This window comes from Sapajus apella, unplaced genomic scaffold (genome assembly GCF_009761245.1).
Source record: "Sapajus apella isolate SASKATOON/1434 unplaced genomic scaffold, GSC_monkey_1.0 scaffold60, whole genome shotgun sequence".
NCBI classification, from domain to species: domain Eukaryota; kingdom Metazoa; phylum Chordata; class Mammalia; order Primates; family Cebidae; genus Sapajus; species Sapajus apella.
The window spans coordinates 13,087,476-13,106,962 of NW_022437000.1; the positions used below are offsets into that span (position 1 = coordinate 13,087,476).

Here is a 19,487-nt window from a genome sequence, read left to right on the forward strand (position 1 = left end):
AGTCTCCGAACAGTGTGGCCAGTGGTGGGGAGGCCAGGAGGGGTTTCAGGCAGAGCCTGTCCCCCCAGATGGCGAGGGGAGGCCCACTCCCCACGGCAGTACATGCTGGGGCCACGTGGGCACAAGTTTGAGGGTGGGTGGGACAGGTACCAGCCTGGCCTGTGTGAGACCGTGGTGCTGATGCCAAGCCCCTGCCGTGACATGAGACCACCAGACACCACCTAGAGAGTGGCCGTGAGCAGAAGGACCCTCTCAGAAACAAGCAGGGCCTTGGAGCAGCCATCCTGGGCTCCAATCCCACATTCGCCACCCACGGCCTCGGCCCAGGCTTCCTGCTCTCTAACCTCAGTTTTCTGTGCTAGGAAACTATGGGAAAAGTGACACTTTTATGTGATCGTGAGGACGGAGGGTCAAATGTAAACATCTGGAAACTACAAAACAAGCATGAAATGATGCTTTTATTTGCTCTTGGAACAGAACGTCCCCATGCCCACGGCAGGCCCTGGTTACTGATGAAGATGGGGCTCCACTGGGCCCCTCTGGCCGCCCAGCTCTGCCTGGGGAAGGTGGGGCCGGGCCGGCTGTGTTCCCAGCGTGGTCACTCCCCTGCCTCGCCAGCAGGCCCCGGCTCCAATCAGGAGGCCTAAGCCAAGTGACAAGCAGCGGGACAGCAGCCTCCCGGCCGGGGCGTGCACTTTGCTCCGGCTGCCTGTCCCGCTGAGGACAGGGACACGCTACTCGGCCACACCATGGGACGCCCACTGCACCTCGTCCTGCTCAGCGCCTCCCTGGCTGGCCTCCTGCTGCCCGGGGGAAGCCGTAAGTGCCCCTCGCCCTTCAGACTCAAAGGCGGCACCGGGGAGCAGGGAGGGGCAGCAGCTGAGGAAACCCTCTCATCTCCGCAGCTGGGACGGTGGGTGCCTTGGCCGCTGCCAGGGGTTGGCCTCGGATGGCTGGGCTTGGCCTTTCTAGCCAAGGACGTCCCTGTGGCTACGGGCAGATCAGAGGTCACAGAGGCAAAAACACAAGGACAGAGTCAGAGAGTGAGAAGGAGAGGAAGGGAGAAACAGAGTGAAATGGGAGACCTGGAGGCAGAGACAGAGATGGAGAGACAGGGAGACAGAGACGGGGAGGGACACAGAGGGAGGGGTGGAGGCAGGCAGAGACAGGACAGTTGACTGTCCGCCACCACAGGGAGGACAGGAAGGGGACACCACAGAGGAGCTCCCAGAGAGAAGGAGCTGAGCTGAGCCAGTGCCACCACCCTCGGACTGGCTACACACAGCTGGACTGGGGGGGCCACCAGGGATGTCCAGGACCCCTAGGCCTGTCCAAAAGCAGAGGTCCAGAAAGGGCAGAAGCCAGGCAAGGCTGGGGGCAACAGAGGAAGGGAAGGCCCCTCTGGTGGGGATGAGGGAGACAGGGACCCTAGGCTTGTGTGCGTCCTGGATAAAGTAGACAGGCAGGGGCACCTAGAGGACACAGGTGTGGGGAAGGAGGGTGTGAGGGAGAGATGCAGCAGGGGAAGACCCTCGTGAGGAGGAAAGGGGAGGCCCCTGGGAAGGCTGAGTGGACCCTCAGGGTTGGATAGCTTATCTGAGGCTGAGGCCTTGCTGACCTGAGCGGCCCCCTGCCCGGTGACACTGGAGCTGCAGCCACATCGCATGGGGGTCCTCTCCATCCCACCCTCAGCCCACTGCTCTCCCCAGCCTCTGTCCCCTTAGCCCACCTCTCCCTGTCTTCCACATGGAACCGGACTCCCCTCCATGGGGTAATGTGTGGTTCCGTCTCCCCCAGCTTCTCCCCACCCCTCAGGCCACACTGCTCTGTGCAGGAGCCCTGAGACCTGTGGACCCAGAAGCATGACACACTTAGCCGTGTGGAGCCGGCCTGGCCCATGACCACGCCTGTGGTGTCCTGGGGCCAGCCTGCATCCTGGGAGGACATGGTCAGCACCAGAGAAGGCACTAGGCCGTCTCCCTCCCCGACGCCACCTCAGAGGCCTCAACAGCTGTGCTCTGGGGTGGGTGGGACTGAACGCAGGTCCCAGAATGTCCCACTCAGGACCTTGCTGTGCACACTTTTTATTTTACTAAAATCAAATACGCACAGCAGCTGCAGTCTAGCCTTGAAACGAACATGGCTGTCCTGGCAGTCACGAAGCTCTCCTGGGGTGGCGGGGCTTCAGCACTGCTTGGCTGGGGCTGCTATGAGAAAGGAACCATGGACCAAGTAGCTTAAAGCCACAGAAACATTTTCCCCACAGCTCCACAGGCTGGAAGTTCAAAATCAAGGTGTCAGTGGTGCTGGTTCATCCACAGCCGGGGGGAGAATCTGCTGTGGGCCTGTCTTCTGGCGTCCGGGGGCAGCGGCTTCGGAGCCGTGGCTTGTGGGTGCATCACTGTCACCACTGCCTCCATCACCGCGTGGCATTCTCGTCACGGCTGTTTTTCTGTGGGTCTTCTTTCCTCTCGGAAGGACACCAGTCATTGGATTTAGGGCTCACCCTACTCCTGTAAAATGTCTTCCTAACCAAATACATCGCAAAACTTCTATTTCCAATTAAGGTCACGTTCTGAGTTTTTGAGAAAGACATGAATTTGGAGGAACATTATTCAGCCCTGTCCTGACACCTGTGAGTGTTTTTGCAATCCAACTTTTTATTTTAATAAAATCAGAATATGCACAGCACCGGCAGCGCCAGCCTCTAAATGGCCACCGTTAGCCTGGCGATTACTAACGCTACGTGACTTCAGGTTCCGTCTTTACATTAAGCAAGTTTAAATCCATTCTTCGTGAGTTTTGACCTTACTGACTGAAACTTCTACTTGCTGATAAAACCTGTTTGAATGCAGTTGCTGACTGTGGAAGTCGCTGATGTTGCCACAACAAACGCGACCGTGTGTTCAAGGATTGCGACACTCCTGACGGCTTCTGAAGAACAAATGCACACAAGAAACAAAACCACACAACAAACGTGTGCGAGTGTGGACACTCCAGAACTCTGATCTGGATTAATTCCATTAGTTTCTTGAGACAAGTGTCTAAAAACCTTGGCACATTTTAATTTCGTTTTGCCACTTTACTCACATCAGAAAATGCGGCCACGTGGCCAAGGCCCGACCTACTCAGTCTGACTGAAACGCTGATGTGGTCAGCAGTAACAGACGGCGAAAGTGCCCAGATTCAGTCCAGAGGCCCGGGCCAGGCGTGCAGTCTTTCCATCATTCCCTTAACAAATATCGGTTAAGTTCTGGTCGTGCCAGGCATGGGGACACAGCTGTGACCAAACAGGCCAAGTCTTTTTCCAGTGGAGAGAAGGATGAACCTGTCAACATGTAATGTCAGAGAGGGGTTAGACGCTAGCAGACAAATAGCACAGTGTAAGGGGATGGAAGAGACACAGGTGGGGGCAACGTCAGAGGGCATGGTCAGGGAGCGCCTCTCAGGGGGAGCTGGGGCCGGGCCATGCAGGTATCTGCAGAAAGAATGTTCCAGACAGGGAAAAGACTGGTGCCAAGGTCCTAGGGCATGAGTCTTGGGCTCAGCCTAGGTCAGCGTGGAGCCCAGTGTGGCAGAGAGACATGAATGAAGGCAGAGTTGAAGGTGGTGTGGCCTGGGAGCCCTGGCCGTGGGAAGGCCCTGGGGTCGGGTTCTGGGTGGTCTTTGACTTCCTTGCATCACCCCAAGCGCTGCACAGGAAAGGTGAATTCTTAGTGGTGAGTCAGCCTGGGGATGCTCGGGGTGGATGCCAAGGGGAACAGGTGTGGCCGGCATTGCAGAACAGCGAGTTCCTCTAAGAGTCACAGAGGGTGCGAGGGACTGACCAGAAACAGTGAGGACATCAAGCCCTGGCTGAGTGGGGACCAACCCTTGTGGCAAGTCTGTGAACCGTCACTGTGGCTCTAGGGCAGCAGAGAGAAAACCAGGCGTACGTCAGTCTGGCCACAGGAAGGAGACAAAGTGGAAGAGAGGTGGGGTCGAGAGGTGTTCATGTGGACGTGCATTAGAACATCGAGGGCAAGGCAGAATGTGGCCTTCAGACCCCAAGTGGAGCCCAGGAGGCCACCAGTCCCAATTCGGAAAACACTGAGCCAGGCTTAGATAACTTGTCTGAGGCTGTGGTCATCCCACCATGAGAGCCAGGGGTTCCAAGGGAGACGGGCATTCCCTGCCCCACCCTCAGCACCCTTGGTGACTTTTGTGGAGTGGGGTGACATGAGGCCGCAGGTTGCAGCAGGGAGCCACGTGTACAGACTTGCAGGAGCCACGTGTGGGCTGCATTTCAGAGCAAGTGCTTGAGCAGATATGCAGAGTAATGGGGCAGGGTCAACAAATAGTAAATCTAAGCCTAGCGTTGGTGGAATAATGTCGGTGTCACTTAAGAAATGGGAAATTTGGAAGGTAAAATAACTGGAGATAGGAATGAACCTAAGATTTATTGAGCACCTTCTGTATACTAAACTCAACACTAGGAGTTTATACACTCTTTAAAACAACTCTAAGAATAGGTATTATTATTCTCATCTGCCAGTAATAAGTAGTAAGTGACTAAGATGTTCTGCAGTCTTGTTTTTAAATCTTGGACATGGAGAGTTTGGAGTTCTGAGATGAGGGAAGGCATCTGTCATGGTGAGAGAGCTGAAAACACGGAGCTCAGGACAAGTCAGTGCTAGAGAGATCAATTTGGAGAGTCATCTTTATAAGTGGCAAGACACTGAGTTTTTCAGTGGGAAAAAAGTACAGAAAAAGACTACAGAGTCAAGAAAAGAAGCTTGCCAGTAATGCCAGTGATTTCATGCTTGCCATGAAATCAACTCAGTATTAAAAAAAAAAAAAAAGTAGAATCAAATAGAAAACTTTGTACTAAGGTTTTTTTTTGAAATACTAATCAGTGTTATTTCTTGAAAGCTGGCATATGTGTGTGTTCTGGGACTTCATACGTTGTACTTCTATGGCTTGTTATCGAAAGAGCATCACAAATCACCACATAACAAAGAGCAGAGACCTTAGAGACAGTGAAGCCAGGCTGAAGGGGCACAGCTTGAGCCGAAGCACAGGGTAGACTGGGCTGAAAGCACTCTGAGGGAGGGGGAATTCAAGGAAGGGCGCTTGGGTGGCCAGCTGAGCCGGTGTGAGCATGTGAGGAGGCTGATGAGCTGACTGGATGGGATGTGTCTACTTCTCCACAGCAGGGTGCATGGGTCTAGAGCAGGTGTCTCATGCTGTACCTCATAGAGAACTGGGGAGAGAGACGGCCATTCCCCTCCACAGTCCCCAAAGTGCCTGAGGAAAGTGTTGATGAAGAAGCCAAACTCTGTAAAATCTTTGAAGAGATTTATTCTGAGCCAAATGTGAGGGCCATGACTCATGACACAACCTTAGGAGGTCCTGAGAACGTGTTCAAGGCGGTTGGGTCACAGCTTGATTTTATGCATTTTAGGGGGACAGATATCAATCAATAAGCATAAGGTGTAAACTGGTTCATTTCAGAAAGAGGGAAGGTGGGTGCTTCCAGGTCATAGGTGGCTTCAAAGATACTCTGATTGGTAATCAGTTGAAAGAATTATCTAAAGACCTAGAATAAATAGAAAGGAGTATCTGGGTTATGATAAGGGGTTGTGGAGACCAAGGTTCTTGTTATGTAGATGAAGACTCATAGGTGGCCACCCTTAGAGACAATAGATGGCAACTGTTTCCTCTACAGACCTTTAAAAAGTGCTACACTCTTGGCCAGGTGCCATGGCTCATCCTGTAATCCCAGCACTTTGGCATATCACTTGAGGTCAGGAATTCAAGACCAGCCTGGGCAACATGGTGAAACTCCATCTCTAGTAATTACAAAAATTAGCTGGGTGTGGTGGTGCACGCCTGTAGTTCCAGCTACTCGGCGGCTGAGGCAGGATAATCTCCTCCTGAGGCAGGAGAATAGTTTGAACCTGGGAGGCAGAGGTTGCAGTGAGCTGACGTGCCACTGCACTCCAGCCTGGGTGACAGAGCGAGACACCATCTTAAAGCAAAAAAAAGGTGCTAGACTCTCGACTCAGAAAAAGACCTGGAAATGTATGGGGGTTCTCTACGGAATGTAGGTTCCCCTGAGACAGCTTTGCAGGGCAATTTCATAATATGTTAAAGAAATCCCATTTGAGGTGAAATAATTCTTTTCAGGGCCTGCTATATGTCTTGTGATCCTATACTAGAGAAGTCAGGTTGGAAACTGGTATCTCATTGCTACAAAGAATGTTTGGTCAGTCTTAAGTTCTTACTGTAGATGCTGGTCAGCTGTGCCTGGATTCCAAAGGGAGGAAGAAATAATGAGGCATGTGGGACCCGCTTCCCGTCATGGCCTGAACTAGTCTTTCAGGTTCCTATGGAATCCCCTTGGCAGAGAGGAGGGGTCCATTCAGCAGGTTGGGGGCTAAGAATTTTATTTTCGGTTTACAAGGGAGGGATCCGCCTTCTGTGATGTGCATGTGGTAAGGGACACTGCGGTTGGGGGCCCCGGTGAGGGGGGCCCGGGTGCGGGTGACCGCAGCATTTAACCCTGTCCTGCCTGTTTTCCAGTGTTCATCCGCAGGGAGCAGGCCAACAACGTCTTGGCGAGGGTCAGGAGGGCCAACTCCATTTTAGAAGAGTTAAAAAAAGGAAACCTTGAGAGGGAGTGCATGGAAGAGACCTGCTCCTACGAAGAGGCCCGCGAGGTGTTCGAGGACAGCGACCAGACGGTAAGGCTGGGGCTGGGCTGGGGGAAGGCGCTCGGGTCGGGCGCCCTCGCGGGCCCCGCCGCTCCGTCCCCCACCCCCGGGGGTGTCTGGAGGGAGGCGCAGCCGCGAAAGGGCTTTCCGGGGCGGGGCGCAGCGAACCGAGGCCGCGGCTGAGTCCTGCCCACAGGGACCCCTTCCCGACGAGGACTCAGCAGGGGTGCGCCCACGTCCCCTGAGGGTCACAAGGCTTACACCAGAGTTAAGTCCATTTAAAAATAAAATAACCTAGAAACCCAGGCTCATGGCCTCGGCCAGCGCCTCACCGACTTGCAGCGAGCCGGGATCGTGCCCTCCCGCGCCCGCGTCCGGCCCTGGCCTCGGGACGCTGACTGCCGCAGCCTACGGCGGCAGTGCGCAGGCGCACAACGACGCCAGCCCACGGACCTGCGCTGACGCTGGGCCGCGAACCCAGCATCGCGCCTGCGCAGCAGGAAAACCGGCTGTGACGCCTGGCAACGAGCCCAGCACTGCGCCTGTGCAGCAGGAGGAGCGCGCTGACACCGGGCCGCGACTGCGCAGCCTCAGCAGCCCCGAGCGGAAAATGCTCGCCCCTCTTCCCCGGAAGAGGCGGGGCTTCGGACGGACCTGGAAATGGACGAGGGGTCTTGAGGGGTTTTGAGGCCACACCCCAGGTCTCAGGAAAGGTGGCTGCAGGGCAGGACTCTGAAGTGGAAGTGGGCGGCGGTGATCCGGAACTGACAAAAATGAGCTGAAGAGGAGAGAGTAGCCGGGAAGGGTCCAAGCCAGAGCTCAGTGAGCAACAGCTAGGCCAGCCGTGGCTGCCGCCACCAGCCACACCACTGGCTGTGGACCCGAATGGAAACTTCAAGGCTCCTTACAGGTCCCCAGCATAAGCCACCGCCAAAGCTTATTGGGGAAGACCCCTGCAGCCTGTGACTACATGACTGACGTCACCTTGAAGATCCATGCCAAAATAACTGGGGAAAGTTCACCTTCTAATGATCCCTACAGACTAGAGTGAAGTTGCAATTTATGGCCAGATCAAGGAATTATAAGTCAATAAATAAACTCCCACAGGAAGTCATATTTGGAGTCCAGGAAAATCTGGAAAACACCAAGAAGGGCGAGCTCAGCATCAACCCCTGCGAAATTGCACTGCCATCTCCTGGCTCACATGTTGCCTCATCCTTACTGTAGCCTCAAAGGCAAAGAGACCCAATATTATTTGAGTACTTGGACTTGATCCTGAGTGACTTTCTGAGAAAGCAATGTATCATCTGCCCTAAGATCACCACATATATGAGAAATTTTTTGGATGAGTTGAGATTTCTAGACATTGAAACCTTCATGATGAACATCATCCCAGGGTAGCAGGGGCTGAGCCTTTCATCACCTGCCACAACAAGGTGGGCATTAACTTATATTTGAGAATTGCTTCAGGACTCTACCTTAAGGTGCTGGTTAGTGGCATTCATTGGATTTATGAAATTGGATGCCAGTTAAGAAATAAGAGAATGTATTTGATTTGCCACCCCGAGTTCAGCACCTGTTGGTTCTACATGGTCTATGCAGACTATCATGATCTCATTGAAATCCCAGAAAAGATTATTCAGGGGTGAAGCACATCACAGGTTGTTCCAAGGTCACCCACCATCCAGTTGGCCCAGAAAACCAAACCTATGGAGTTGACGTCTGCTCACCCTCTGGAGAATCAGCATGGTAGAAGAGCTTGAAAAAGTGCTGGGTGTGATGCTGCCAGAAACTAACCTCTTCAGAACTGAAGAAACTCAAAAAATTCTTGTTGATTTCTATGTAACAAAAGCTTTTGAAAGTCTTCCACCTCAGACCACAGCCAGACTTCTTGATAAGCTTATCAACGAGTTCCTGAAAGTGACTTACATCAGTCCCACATTTATCTGTTATCACTTGCAGTTAATGAGTTCTTCGACCAAATGGATCATCCTAAGAATGTCTCACTTAGCACGTTGAGCTATTTGTCATGAAGATAGCTGAATGTTTCCATGCAGCAACAGCAGCAGCTGTTGACAAACAAGACAAGGCCAGTGAAGATGATGAGGCCACGTTCATAGGTGAAAACTTCTGTAGAGCCCTAGAATATGGGCTTTCCCCCACAGCTGGTTGGAGTGTGACAATCAAATGTGTTACCATATTTCTCATAGACTCACAACATCAAGGAAATACTTCTGCCTCCAGGCATGAAACTTGAAAACAAGAAAGAGAATATAGCAACCACTAATACAATGGAAAGCACAACATTGACACTTTTATCTAGAACATTTAAATTGTCTTAAGTTGTGTGATTCAGATATCTTTGCATTTCTGCAAAAAATCAAGATCTACTTCTTAATTAAACTAAGAATTCCTTTTTATTCCTTGTTAGCAAATAAATGGTTTGTCTCTAATAGAAAAAATTTAGAATTTTAACAACTATTTTCAAATATTTCTTATATATACATATTTTTCTCCCACTGGTAGAATTTTTCTTTAATAAAATAATGCTGATTCAAGTTTATGTTTAACTCAGCATCATTTCTCAAACACTCTTATTCTATATAGCTATGCTATATTTTATCATATGATGCATTTACTCTTCTCACAGTTTGGCCATATAAGTTATTTCTAAATATTGCTTTTAGGAAAACACATGTGCATGCATTTCTTCTAGATTATTTTCTAAGAATGGCTTCCGCAAAGAGAGAGATGACTGAGTTAAAGGTTATCAACAAGTTCCAATTCCAGATAAGATGAAGAAACCACATTCCACACCATCTCTCCCACTAAGTGTAGCTCCAAAACATGGATAGAATGCATGTAGCAGCTATTTGAGGACTCTAAAAAGTAAATTGCAGTGTATTGAGGAATAAGATTAGAATTAGAAGTACTATATGATACAACTGGCTGTGAGTTTATCATTTTTTCCTCCAGTCTTCCAGACATCACTTGACCTGAATCTAGTGGACATTTATAGGATTCTCAGTAATAGCAAAGTACACTTTACTTCCACCTATGGAAAATTCCACAAGGTAGACTATATCCTGTGTCTCAAAGCGTACTTCAATAAAAAGATTGAACTCATAAAGTATGCTTTCTGACCATAATGTAATTAAACAAAAAATTACCAACAGAGAAATAACTAGAAACTTCCCTAAGTACTTGGAAATAAAGTCACACATGTATAAATAATCAGTGAGTCAAAGAGAACATTTTAAAGGAAGTAAAAAGTATTTTGAGCTAAGCAAAAATGGATATGTAACATAAAATCTGTGGGATGCAGCAAAAAAAGCAGTGTTTCAAGGGAAATTTATAGCATTAAATGCTCATACGGGAAAGGAAAGAAAGTCTCAGATTGTTTACATGAGCTTCCATTTTAATAAAGTAGAAAAAGACAAAAGGAAATTTAAAAAGCAGAAATCAAATAAATTGAAAACAAAAGTAATAGACAAAATTAATAAGCTAATGAAACTCAAGACTGACAGAAGAAAGAACAAAAAAGTAACTATGTTGGGAGTAAAAGAGAGGGGACATCACTACAGAAACTGCAGATGTTAAATGTGTAATAAGAAAATACTTTGAACAACTCTGCACATATAAATTGGGATGATACTTGAACAACTTGAATGAAATGGGCCTATTATTCAATACCTCAAGCCACCAAAACCTACACAAGATGAAAGAGATATCTGCCAATTCAATTCTTAATTAAAGACCTTCTGAATAGTAATGTTCAGGTACAGATGATTTCACTGGTAGAATTTTACCAAATATTTCAAAAAGAATACCAATTCTATATGATTCTTCTAGAAAATAGAAGATGAAACATTTCTCAGTTTGCTTTAGGCCAGCATTACTCTGATGGCAAAACCAGACAAATACTGAAAACAAAACCACCCTATATAACAATATCTCTCATGAACCTAGACATAAAAATCCTCAACAAAATATTAGCAAATTGAGTGCAGCAGTATATTTTTATTTTTATTTATATATATTTATTTTTTTGAGATGAAGTTTCACTCTTATTACCCAGGCTGGAGTGCAATGGCGTGATCTCCGCTCACCGCAACCTCCGTCTCCTGGGTTCAAGCAATTCTCCTGCCTCAGCCTCCCTAGTAACTGGGATTACAGGCACGCCCCACCATGCCCAGCTAATTTTTGTGTTTTTAGTAGAGACGGGGTTTCACCATGTTGACCAGGATGGTTTTGATCTCTTGACCTCGTGATCCACCTGTCTCGGCCTCCCAAAGTGCTGGGATTACAGGTGTGAGCCACCGCGCCCAGCCAGCAGTATATTTTTAAAAGAATAATAGTACACCATGACCAAGTGAGTTTATCTGGGGCACACATGACTGGCTCAATATTAAAAAATAATTATGTAATCCACCATATAAACAAAAGAGAACACCCACATAATCATGTCAATTGAGGCAAAAAATAAATTTGGCAAAATTTAACATCCATTTATGATTTTATAAAAAACCTACCAGAAGAATATCAATAGGAGGAAATTATATCAACATAACAAAGCTCATCTGCAAAGAATCTACAGTTGATATTATACTTAAAGGTGAAAATTGAATGTTTTCTTTCTGAGACTAGGAACAACACAAGAATGTTCATTCCCAACCCTCCCAATTCAACATTATACTAGAAATCCTAGCTATAAAGAAGGCCTTCAATAGGTCAAGAAAAAGAAATAAAGTTATCACTATTTGAAGATAACATGATCATGCATATAGAAAATTGTAAATAATGTGAAGGGTGAAGAAAGCTTGTTTTAATCCATTCTCATGCTGCTAGAAGAACTGTCTGAGACTGGGTAATTTATAATAGAAAAAAAGGTTTAATTGACTCACAGTTCTGCATGGCTGGGGAGGCCTCAGGAAACTTACAATCATGGCAGAAAAGGAAGCAAAGATATCCTTCTTTACGTGGCAGCAAGAGAGAGAAAAATGACAGCTAAGCAAAAGGGGAATCCCCTTAAAAAAAATCAGATCTCATGAGAACTGACTATCACCAGAACAGCATGGAGGAACCACTCTCATGATTCAATTACCTCCCACTGAGTCCCTCCCACTACACATGGGGATTATGGGAACTACCATTCAAGATGAGATTTGGGTAGGGACATAGCCAAACCATATCAATGCTCCTAAAATTTACAAATGAGTGTAACAAGGTCACAGAATACAAGGTCAGCACACATATTTTGATCATATTTTTATGTAGTAGCAATGTACAGTTAGTTGTAAGCCAAAATTTTTCAAATGCCATTTACAATTGCTTCAAAGAAAATTATATACTAATGTAAAACTAATAAAACATATACAGGGTCTTTATCACGAAATTTGCAAAATTCCAGTGAAAGTATTTAAACAGACTTAAGTAAATGGAGACACATACAATGTTCATGGATTGAAAGACTCAACTTATTAAGATATCAGTTTCCCCCAATTTGATCTATAAATGCAGTACCCTGCCAGTCAAAATTTAGCAGATAGAGACAAGTTGATTTTAAAATGTATGTGGAAAGGTAAAGGAACTAAAATGGCTAAAACAATTTTGAAAAGGAAGAATAAAATTGGAAGAGTCACACTATCTTATTTTAAGACATTATAAAGCCACATTAATTACAGAGATATGAATGGGTGGCATTGATGAAGAAACAGGCTCAGTAGAAACATAGCTCAGTAGAACAGAATAGTGAGTTCAGGTGTAAACCAACACAAATATGGCCAGTTTATTTTTGACAAAAGTACAAAAGCACAAAAGCAATTCAATAAAGGAAGAATTGTCAGACAGGCACACTGGCTCACACCTGTAATCCTAGCACTTTCATGTATGTGGATTACCTGAGGTCGGTTGAGACCAGCCTGGCCAACATGGTGAAACCCCATTTCTACTAAAAAAGTACAAAAATTAGCTGGGTGTGGTGGCAGGCACCTGTAATCCCAGCTACTTGGGAGGCTGAGGCAGGAGAATCACTTGAACCTGGGAGGCAGAGGTTGCAGTGAGCTGAGATCGCACCACTGCACTCCAGCCTGGGCAACAAGAGTGAAACTCCATCTCAAAAAAGAAAAATAAAAAGAATTGCCTTTTTCAACAAGTGATATTAGTCTCAGTCTGTTTGTGCTTCTATAAAAAAAATAGCTCAGACTGGGTACTTTATAAACAGAATAAAGTTACTGCTCACAGGTATGGAGGCTGGGAAGTCCTCCAAGATCAAGACACCAGCAGGTATGGGGCCTGATGAGGGCCTGGTCTGTGCGTCCAAGATGGTGACTTGTCGCTGCATCCTCACCTGACAGAAAGCAGAAGGGATGAACACTGTGTGAAGCCTCTTTTATAAGGACATTAATTCCATTTACAAGGGCAGAACCTTCATGACCTAATCACCTCCTAAAGATCTCATCCTTAATACTATTACATTGTCAATGAAATTTTAACATATGTATGGGGGGCATGTTGAGACCATAGCAGTGTTGGAACAATTATATATTTACATGCAAAAAAATCACCTGACCTAACTTCATAACTATACGAAAGTGAACCCAAAATGGGTCATAGATCCAAAGATAAAATATAAAACTAGCAAACTTTTAGGAGAAAATACAACCAAAGTTATGACATGGAGCTAGGCAAAAACTCTTAGACATCACACCGAAAGAATGATTTGATAAAAGAAAAATGTCATAAACTGGACTTTATCAAAATTAAAAACTTTTGCACTGCAAAAATACACACTGTTAAGAGAATAAAAATACAAGCTACAGACTGAGAAAATGTTTGCAAATCACATGTCCAACAATGGAATCATATTCAGAATATATAAAGAAACCTTACAGCTCGAAAGAAGAAAATAAACACCCAAGTAAACATTGAACAAAAGATCTGAAAAACCACCATGCCAAAGAGGATATATGGATGGAAAATAAACATGTGAGAAGATATTCAATGCTATTAGCTATTACAGAAATGCAGATTAAAACCGCAATGAGAACGACTACATACCTATAACATAAAAAACACTGACACATAACAGTGTTGGTTAAGATACAGAGCAAGCGGAACTTTGATACACTGCTTGTGGAAATGCAAAGTGGCATAGCCACTTTAAAAAGGAGTTTGACAGTTTCTTATAAAGTTATATAAGGTTACCATATGACTCAGCAATCCCATTCCTGGGCATTTACCCTACAGAAATGAAAACTTATTTCCACATAAAATTCTGTACATAAATGTCGATAGCAACTCTAGTCTTTTTTTTTTTTTTTTTTTTTTTTTTGAGACAGGGTATTCCTGTTGCCCAGGCTGGAGTGCAATGGCACAATCTTGACTCACACCTCCTGCTGACTCAAGCGATTCTCCTGCCTTAGCCTCCCAAGTAGCTGGGATTAAAGGTGTGCACCACCACGCCAGGCTAATTCTTGTACTTTTAGTAGAGACGGGGTTTCACCGTATTGGCCAGGCTGGTCTCGAACTCCTGACCTCAAATGATCCACCCGCCTCAGCCTCCCAAAGTGCTGGGATTACAAGTGTGAGCCACCACGCCTAGCCAGCAACTCTGTTCTTAATTGCCGAAAGGTAGAAGTAAGATAAATGTCTTTTGCTGGTTGTAGTCATACAATATAATAGTTGTCAGCAACAACAAGGAAGAAACTATTGATACAACAGTTTATTTACAACATTTTGTACATTTATGTACAAGAATAACTTGGATGAATTTCAAAGACTTTGTGTTGAATGAAAGGCTAGTTTCACAAGGTCCTATAAGGTACATGACATTCTCAATAAGTCATTATTATTGTGATGAAGAGCAGATTAGTGGTGAAGCAGGGTTTGCCAGGGTTTGGCAGGTGGGGGCGGTGACGGCATGGGGAATTCTGGGGGGAGGATGGAGCTCTTCTGTATCCTGCTCGTGGTGGTTACAAGTCTCTACATGTGCTGAAAATCATAGACGTGTACAGCAAAACATTGATTTTACTGTGATAATTTTTAAAATAAAAAAGTAAAACAAGGATGTGTTTGCTTCCTAGGGCAACTGTAACGAAGTACCACAAATGCCTTGAAATAGCAGGGATTTCTTGTCACAGCTTTGGAGGCAAGTCCAAAATTAAGGTGTTGGCAGTGTTGATTCCTTCTGAAGGGTGCGAGAGAGTCTCTGTCCCAGAGTCTCTGCTTGCCTCCGGGGCACCCAGCAAGTGTGGGCGTCCTTGGGTTGCATCAACCTCTGCTTTCATCTTCACATGGCCTTCTCTCTCTGTGGCGCTGTGTGACGTTTTCTGTCTCTTATAAGGACGCTGTCTTTGATTTAGGGCCTGCACTGACCCCACGTGATCTTAACTACAGCCTTGCCTTGTCACAACTGCAAAGACCCTATTTCAGACTAAGGTTATATTCTGAGGCTAATGCAGGTGGGCCTGAATTAGGGAGGACGCTATTCAACCAACTTATTTTTTTTAAAGAATTAAAAAAAATAAGACCGCGGACATTTTTTAGTATAATACAGGCTCTTGATACTTAGCTTAAGCTAATCAGCAATAAATATTTTTCAGCTAACATAATGACTATTGACAAACATGTGACTCTTGTCTGAATGTTTAGCGCGGGCACATCAACTAAAAACCATCCACTGACCAGCAAACAGAGCAAGCTCTTTTTGGTGCAATCCATTTCTAGGTAATTAACTTGAAAATATTTTCAATATTCAACAAACATGGTGCATTTAAGATGACTGAAGTCACGTCTTCACAGATGCAGAAGATCTGCATAGCTTTTATCTTTAGATTGAATAGTTCTAGAACAATTCATTCCTAAAAGTGACTTTTGTTGGGGAAATACTCTATTCAGGTTGAATCACTCAATTATGGTTGTTATTGGTGTAAAATGTCTCTGTTTTCCCTAATGTATTTTTTAATCTTTTTTTTCCTTTTAGAATGAATTCTGGAATAAATACAAAGGTATGTTTTTTATTGTTTTAACCTTAAGTGAGGGGTTCATTAGGATATTTGAATTTTGAAAATATTTCCTGAATTTCCTTTCTGCTTTTGTTTTAATCTCACTCATTTAAGACTTTTTCCCTCAGGGTATTTCCATAATAGTTATTGTAAAAGAGTTTTTAGAGTAATTTTATACTAATTCTTGTTTTGTTATTGACTTAGAGATATATACCTAAATCAGTACATTCTCATTTGAGGATACCAAATTCCATAACTTTTCTTAAATACAAGTGTATTCGGTAAAAGCAAAAACCAGTCTGAAAGATTAGATTCCCTACTAAGGTAACCACCTTGGTTTCATGCTTAGTGGTATGAAATGGTATCAGTCATTCACATTTCTCAAAATGACACCTGGACCTATCTCTAAATCAGATTGTGTAAATCCTCCAGGAAATGGGAAGTCCTGTGTTAGCCTTCGCATTCTCATTTCACCCCCGGCTCATTTGGAAAGAGGAATCCTAACATCCTCTCCCATTGAGGCTCAGCCCAGAAACGAGCCCCATGCTCCCGCCTTCTCTGTATCCTTCCAGCTGGTCCCTGTGGTAGCCTCTGGCTGAAAACACACAGCAAAACACCTCGGCAAAAATCAAAAAGCCAAGCCAGTGATCCATCTAGATAACGGCATCACGTACACACGGCCACAAAAGGGGGTGGAAAAATAAAGTCCAAAGAGGAGGAGTTGTTTACAGAGGAACAGGAAGCCATTTCCAGTTATGTGAACAGCAGTGCCAAGGTTAGCACAGCAAAGCTGTTTCCATGATGCCCAGAAACGGCTTGCAGACTCCAGTTTCAAAATCCTCTCTTTGCAGATGGCGACCAGTGTGAGATCGATCCTTGCCAGAACCAGGGCAAATGCAAAGACGGCCTCGGGCAATACACCTGCACCTGTTTAGAAGGATTCGAAGGCAAAAACTGTGAATTATGTAGGTTCCTCTGCTTGACATACCTTCAGATCAGACTCCCCTGAAGAGTAGAAGGTGGGGCGGGGGAAGAAGTGCGAATGCCTAATGAAACAATCTTAAGTCATTTCTGATTTATAAAGTCTGGGCTCTATTATGCTGTGCCACTATAGAATAAAAAAGCCCTAATATGTCCCGCAAACGACTCAGTTTGGGGCTGTGATGAGAGAGACACAGTCACTTCTCCAATCCTCCGAGACAGACTAGAACGTTGAAGTGTGGGATCCATTCATGTGTAAACAAGAGGGGACTCTGTTTTCCTTGGGGCCAAGTGCATTGCCCTGTGACCCTGTGCAGTGATTCTAAATCACCTCTTATTGATGTGTGTGGATGCAGGTGTCAAGGACAAATATTGGAGATTGTCCAATTATAAAAATTGGATACATTTAATTATCTCTACAAGGAAGAATCACTAAGAGCTTTCTCTAATGTGGTGATTAATTTTTCAATAACAAGTTAGGCTGCTATTAGGTCAGTTTTCCCTAAGGAAAAAGATTTGCATTTCTTTTAAAGTACTTAATTCATCATCTTTAGGCCATGTTCTTAGATTGTCTTACTTTTGAATTTTCCCTGATGGGAATATCAATTATGCCTCATTCCATTCCAAGTCCAGAGTTGCCTCCCTGGGACACCATTTGGTAACTTATGAGGCATAATCCTGCTCAGGCTCCCAGAGCTATGAATGTTTTCTAAAATTCCATGCATGTTGATCTTTGCACTGGGATTAACTTTTTCATTAAAACCCACGCAGAGGGATGTGGAGTCAGCATAATGTGAGTGCTGCTGGGGCAGGTGGTGCCGCCCAGCCAGTACGTGTGAGGGGCAGGTCCCTGGAGCCTGGCGTCTGCCGAGGAAGCCAGGCTCCACCGGACACTGCACCACGAGCTCCCCATGACCCTCAAGGTTGCCCTTTGAGGCAAGTGTGCCTGTCGCCTGGCTCTGGCCCTTTGCTCTAGCCCAGTGGCCACTTTATGGCAGAAAGACAAGTGGAAGTAGCTGGCAACCTTGGACCAGCTCAGCCTCCATGTCCCCAGCCAGCCGACCCCAGAGCCAACGTGCCTGTCTCTTGCAGTCACACGGAAGCTTTGCAGCCTGGACAACGGGGACTGTGACCAGTTCTGCCACGAGGAGCAGAACTCAGTGGTGTGCTCCTGTGCCAGTGGGTACATCCTGGCTGACGATGGCAAGGCCTGCATTCCCACAGGTAGGAGGCACGCTGGGCCACAGCCACCAGCTGCTGATGGGCCGGGCAGGGAGCACACACCCACACCGGTGGGCAGGGACATAGGCATGTTCTGGGTGGGCCTGGCAGGTAACAGCAGCACCAGGAGGGCGGGAGTGAGTCCTGGGCTGTGGGCTCCAGTGGCCCAAACATGAAGACCACAAGGTTTGGAAACAGACCCATTATTTCTGTGCGCCAGATGTGCTGTTTAACCTCAGCTTCCTCATCTGACCAATGGGACAGACACTCTTGCCTGAGTACCTGGGTGATCCCTGGAGCACCTTGCAGGATGCCTGGCCCACCACAGGCCCTCAGTCTCCCTTAGACTGGGGGGGATCCACCCATGCCAGGGAGCTGGGGGGACCACAGGCCCAGAGCACCAGAGCAGGCGAGGGGCAGAGGTGGCCTGAGAACTGGAGCTAAGGAGCGGGGCTGGGGTGGGGGTCAGAGAACACTCAGCCTCTGAGCTCACTCTTCTGGAACCAGTGTTCATTGAACTTATTTTTTCTTTTTCTTGACGAAAGTGGACAACAGGTGACCAGAGGGCAGTGAGCATAGGACAGACCAGGGCCTGGGCAGGGTGGGGACAAGCCTCCTTGTCCTGACCCTGTGGGCATCGCCTGCGCTGGGCCTGCCTGGCTGTGGCCCTCGAAGGCGAGTCCTAGGCATCACAGCTGCTCCTTGCACAGTGACCCCATTCCCACTCCTAGCCGGCCCCGCCCACAGCTTCAGCCTCACCCAGGGGCGCATCGAAATGCAAAGGCCCAGGCCTGCCTTTTCAAGAGCCTGGTAACCCAGCTCACCTTCCGGCCTCAGGCACAGCTCAGCCCCCAGACCGTCCTGCCTGTGGCTGCCATGACTGTCCCCTCCAGGCACTGGTCACTCTGAGCACCCTGAAGTCGTTTCTTGACACACGCACAAATATTTTTTAATTCTAGAAGTAATCACAGATTCACTTACAATCAAGTGTGATGTTTGAAAATAAAATGAGGGAAACTACTTCCTAGTGCAAAAAGTTTAGGCCAGGCGAGGTGGCCCACGCCTGTAATCCCAGCACTTTGGGAGGCTGAGGTGGGTGGATCACCTGAGGTCAGGAGTTCAAGACCATCCTGGCCAACATGGTGAAACCCTGTCTCTACTAAAAATACAAAAATTAGCTGGGTGTGGTGGTGGGCATCTGTAATCCAGCTACTCGGGAGGCTGAGGCACAAGAATCACTTGAACCCTGGAGGCAGAGATTGCAGTGAGCCGAGATGGCACTGTTGTACTCTAGACAGAGCAAGACTCCATCTCAAAAAAAAAAAAAGTTCAGTTCCACCTAATGGATGAACTCAGAGCTTGTAAGGGTAGTGATTGCACACATGGGCAGAGCTGAGGCCTGCAGGGGATTGGGGTGACAGCACCTGCAGCTGGCGAATTCGCCAGAACCCCCTCAGACCCTGCAGGAGCACAGCAAATAAACGGCTGAGCTGTGGCCCTGCCATCCATTTCCTTCCTCTTCTCCCCTCTCCTGCCCTCCACACCCCTGCCTTCCTCCACCTGCCCCCCACACCCCTGCCTTCCT

The 19,487-nt window shown here is 46.8% G+C and overlaps 1 protein-coding gene across 1 annotated transcript in view; it reads left to right on the forward strand.

Annotated features, from left to right (window-relative positions):
- The first annotated feature begins 631 nt into the window (after window positions 1-631).
- Window positions 632-19,487, forward strand: part of F10 (coagulation factor X) — a 24,992-nt gene continuing 6,136 nt past the window's right edge. Inside the window, exons 1-5 of the mRNA XM_032246287.1 lie at window positions 632-819; window positions 6,565-6,725; window positions 15,679-15,703; window positions 16,552-16,665; window positions 17,774-17,905. Coding sequence (XP_032102178.1) covers window positions 750-819; window positions 6,565-6,725; window positions 15,679-15,703; window positions 16,552-16,665; window positions 17,774-17,905 — 502 coding nt within the window. The 5' untranslated portion in view covers window positions 632-749. The remainder of the gene's footprint in view (window positions 820-6,564; window positions 6,726-15,678; window positions 15,704-16,551; window positions 16,666-17,773; window positions 17,906-19,487) is intronic.